We start from the raw sequence: 4,912 nt of genomic DNA on the forward strand, positions 1-4,912 counted from the left end.
TACAGAGAAAGGGTAAATATTAAAGTTAATTGAAAATAGTTTGTTAGCCTATTGCAAAAAAAAAAAAAAAAAAAAAGTTTTTTTTTTTTGTGTACAGCAGAAATAGCTAATGCAGTAGAGTATATACTTTAAACACTCAGTTACAGAATAATACTAAATTAAACTAGGATATGAATCTTTGTTTTTAACTATGCACATGTAATTTTTACCCGGTAAAATATTATAGAATTTATGACTGCCAAACATTGATAATTGTAAGAAATGTGCCATGTTTATTAGTTGAATTGCATGTGTTTTGAAATTAGGTTTATTTTTATAATAAATTTCAGTACAGAAAACATGTTTGAAAGTGTTTATTTCAATTAAATGACCTTAAGCAGTAATTTGTTAAGATGAACATTTACAGCAAATGTCAGAATCTACTAACACAATTGTATATATTATATCCTGTTGATACAGGAGACAGATTGCCATTGTTGGTCGACCCTACCTACAGTAATATTACAAAAGCAAGTAGTAACAGTAGTCAGCACAGGTCAAATCTTAAGTTCTTACCCAACAGCATCATTTTAGAGCAAAGGTACAATTGCCCCACCCCCATTAACACTGACAACTTTTTACATTGGTAAGGTTAACATCCACAACACTACAGTTGAACAAATGACATAACAATTGTGAACAAGGTTAAAGAAAAAAAACCTTGTACCCATACCCGCCCTGAAAACACATGCAGCCACACTTTACACATCTTTTGATTAGAGACCTCAATTTTATTATCGCTGAAACAGCATTGGCCAATTCTGATTGTTTTAAACTTCTTCAGATGCGCCTTTCTGGATGAATTTATTATAAACTATTTTGACAAAAGAAAAAAACAACCAGATTGGATTAATGATCTGATGTCAGGCTACTAAACATACCTTTCCAATCCACTCATTTGAAACAACCAGTACTTTAATTGTTATATTTATCCTGCTAATTATCAAATTGCCATTATGAGCTGCCTGGTTTTCACAACATTCAGAATTGAAGTGGATTTATCCTGGATCTAAAGTATGCACATTGTTTCTTTATCAAATACATTGCTTCAATGAGTAAACTAAAAGTCATGGGGAATGACAATGTACATGGTTCCTGGACATCAATGTCAACAGTCACACTGGTAACATTAAACAAAGGAAAAGTCATGGCAGCTTCGGACAGCAAATTCAAAATTAGTTTTGAATTGTTCTTCTGTCAAGCTGATTGGCAGCCTCAAAACAAGACCACAGGTGCTTACAGTTGGGAATTGTGAACCTCTAATGAATTCTATAGTTGGCTGAATCTCATATCCACCAATGGGAAACTGTTTTGCTCCAGTTAGGAACCTCAGTAGATCCTCCAAGGAACATGCTGCATCTACAATATATACATATATAAAAAAGGCTATAATACAGAATATACACCTGTATTAATTTAGATAACACGTACTACACTATGCAATATCCAATTTTTCACAATAGCTAAAAAAGGACCAATTGTGTATTTTTAAATGGGTAAAAGTCAAAGATTATGTAATTTTTTTTTTTTTTACTTTAATACTCAAGAAAAGCAAAAGTAGTTACTATGGTAATGGCAATACTTTAGATTAACCAAACATAGTAAATACAAATAGCACTGATACTTCATTGAAGACTGTTATTCATACTGGTTTCTATTATCACTTTCAGTAATGTAACATTCACTATATGGACATTATTGTTGCTTCCCAGTAAAAACCAAGTCCTATTTAGCTTAAGGAGAGATCAATACAAATTAAAACAAGTAAATATGAAAAATGGAAATGCACTATAATAAAAATTGTGCTTACTTAGGTTTGTCAAGCTGCTTAAAAACAGCATGAAATGCATCATTGCCTCTTCCTCCAAATCCCTTTGATTTGACCCCACTTCTGACAGCTCTGCCTCAAACATGTCATATACTTCATCAGGCTGTATTGTTGCTCTTTTCTGGCCACACAAAAGCAACTTCATCACATCTGTAATAGTTAACACATTTATGGTGGAGATTTAATGTAACATTCAAGTTCTAATAATTTATACTCTACATATTACTCAAAACTGTTGAAACTAGAGCACCTTGTCCAATAGAGGCAAATCTTTGCAGTAACTACTATGTTTGGACCCATTCAGGTTGGAGGGGAGAAAACAAGTGTATTTGGTCACACTTTAAAATGAGAAAGTTTAAGGTTATAATTTTGACTATACCTAGAAATACCCACTATTTTATTGCACACCACAACAGGCTTTTAAGGATGATACTTCACAACTTAAATACTGTGCATATTTCCAAAATCCCAAAGATGTGATTATGTATCAAATTTTACAGCAAATATTACAACAACTAAATATGTCAAGGGAGAAACCCTGTGGTCTAGCAAATCTAGTTTAACAGGGGCAACCTTGTTTCACCAAGGCTTATGGAGAATCCTCAAGTTAGCACTATTTTTCTAAGGTTAGGGTTAGTTAGGGTGAGGCTTAGTCTGAATTGCCCAATTGGACGAGGCAAAACTAGACTCACTAGACCACTGGGACTTGCCCTTAACATATACATCATATCTACACATTGTAGATAGACTGACCTGGATGTTTTCTTATCAATGTTGCAATTCCAAATGTTTCGAGCCCTTCTTTGAATTCTTCAATTTGAGCACGATTCACTATGGAAGTGTAATATCTTGCAGCCGCTTGGGTGAAGTCTTTTTTTTGGGCATCACTGACCTCCCCTAGAAAGCTGATGTTTTCTGCTATTTTCTCAACAACTGGATCGCCAGTCCAGTCCCTCCTTCCCCGATAGTCTAATATCTACAGAAAGACAAACATCAGTTTACTACACTAAACAGATCAGCGCTTGATATCAAAATGTAAAAGTCACATTATTATTATTATACCAGACACCCTTGTTAAGGGGGAGATAGATTTAGCAACACTCCACCACTTGTGTATTTGTAAATTTGTTTTAGTAGACCTTTATTTTGCATAGCATGGTATATATGTATTATATTGTCCAACATGCAAAAATATGTAATTGACAATTGTTTTATAGCATGTCTTCTACTAATACCTCTTTCAGCTTGCTTTGGACAGTTTCATCAGCAACATCCTCTACAAACCACTGGTTGATTCCTGCAATGGTGTTGATCAGAGATTCTGCAAAAATATTGAGCTGTAGAGAACTCTGAACGAGAACAGTGCCAACAATCCTCCCTGCCATACAATGGGATCTGTTCTGCAATGTTAAAAAGTCAGGAGCTGGAATGAGGTGTCCTTCTTTCCCACACCAAAGTCCTCCCCAGTTGATCAGTCCACGAACAGTCAGTTCCATTAGATTGCGCCTAGGTCCTCCAGAATCAAGCCCTTGTTCTCCAACAAAAGAAACATTAAGATGTTTGTCCCAACCATAATCAGCTCGGTTCATCCAACGTAGCAAATCTTGGAAAGCATGGTTCCGTCTGACCTTGACATTCTGAACTCCATCAGCAAGAACTGAGGAGCAAAGTTCTGCTATTACACTTTCTAGGCTCCTGTTGACAAGAGGAAGATTAACCGTAATACATGTATTTGGGAGAAAAAAAAAGTCTAAAACTTTATATACAGTACTATGGAATGTTATTCGGCTGACTACTTTAATAGCCCTGATTTGGGAAACGATTGATCAAACTGATCATAAGGAAAAACACTGCCTCACTGTATGCCAGAACATACATTGAGGGAAGTTACTTAATATTCTACAGATCTTAACACTAACCTAAGTCTAGAAAAGCTATATAGATTAGTCATAAAATAGAAGAAAATAACAATTGTCAAATCGTGGGATCCACCATGGTCAATCTGTCAGGCATATAGCAACATAATCAGCAATGGTTATATTAATAAGCGTTTCAATTTGCAGTCCAACCCTATATTTGTATTACATATTTATTTAGTATCGCCATTTCTCAAAATACAAATACTAGCGGTGCTACTGAGGGTTAATATTTTAATGTTTGATCATATGTTACAAGTATATAATATTTTGTAAGCTAGATTAACTGGCTAAAATGTAAAGAACATAATGCAAGGTTAATGGCTTCATTTTCAACAAGTGAATTTACCTCAAAAACTAATCTAATATACAGTATGAGGTCCAAAGCACAAACTAAAGAGTGCTGGGACTTGCTTTTCCTGTAGACAACCAAAGAAATCTGACCATGAGTTACAAAATGCAGACGTCTAGTATATTAAGTCATTGGAGCCTAAGGGTCAAGCTAAGGACCACTGAACAATTTACCACATTTTTAAACTCACATGGCAAGATTTTTTATTTATTTATTTATTTATTTATTTACAAAAATGCATACTTGCCTGTCTACACTGTGAGCTAATGTTCTAGTAGTCACCTCTGAGCCAGTTGACAGTGGGGGAACATCTTCAAAAATGTTTACATCATCATGCTCCGTGACTATGCTATTAAATAAACTGAGATAACAAGTTTAACTTTTTTCAATAGCAAATATTACACACAGAAATAAGTGTTCTTGCAATTAAAAAAAAAAGGGGGGGGGGGGGTGTATATATACATATCATATAAAATTATATATATATATATATTATATATATATATATATATATATATATATATATATATATATATATATCAAAGTTTGCATTGCACTCCACAACACATTACTTACACATTCTTTACCCAACCATTTGGTGCTGATTAAATGTGGGATTCCTGGTAGCCCACCCCACTTACTGCCTTTCCCCTACATTCTTCATTGCTCAATTGCAGCTAAAATGTATGCTTGTAGTAACACTAGACATTACCATATCATATGAGCTATACCAACTAACCTCTCCATTAGAAATAATGTACACAAACATTTTTCACA

The 4,912-nt window shown here is 34.3% G+C and overlaps 1 protein-coding gene across 1 annotated transcript; it reads right to left on the bottom strand.

The window, feature by feature from the left end:
• Window positions 1–472: 472 nt before the first annotated feature.
• On the bottom strand, window positions 473–3,548 carry LOC131722758 (uncharacterized). The gene is made up of 4 exons (XM_059015831.1): window positions 3,103–3,548; window positions 2,621–2,843; window positions 1,850–2,017; window positions 473–1,398 (listed from the first exon to the last, which is right to left on the bottom strand). The coding sequence occupies exons 1-4, from the start codon at window positions 3,454–3,456 to the stop codon at window positions 1,169–1,171; spliced, it is 975 nt and encodes a 324-aa protein (XP_058871814.1). The 5' UTR covers window positions 3,457–3,548; the 3' UTR covers window positions 473–1,168.
• Between the last annotated feature and the right edge of the window lie 1,364 nt (window positions 3,549–4,912).

This window comes from Acipenser ruthenus, chromosome 51 (assembly GCF_902713425.1).
Source record: "Acipenser ruthenus chromosome 51, fAciRut3.2 maternal haplotype, whole genome shotgun sequence".
NCBI lineage: Eukaryota > Metazoa > Chordata > Actinopteri > Acipenseriformes > Acipenseridae > Acipenser > Acipenser ruthenus.

What these genes read in the sequence shown, in the direction of transcription:
- LOC131722758 (XM_059015831.1), bottom strand. Translation starts at nt 3,456, where the DNA reads ATGAACCGAGCTGATTATGGTTGGGACAAACATCTTAATGTTTCTTTT. An exon ending in TCCAAAGCAAGCTGAAAGAG is followed by an intron (nt 2,844 to 3,102) that starts GTATTAGTAGAA and finishes GTCTTTCTGTAG; the next exon opens with ATATTAGACTATCGGGGAAG. An exon ending in AAGCAGCTTGACAAACCTAA is followed by an intron (nt 1,399 to 1,849) that starts GTAAGCACAATT and finishes TATATATTGTAG; the next exon opens with ATGCAGCATGTTCCTTGGAG.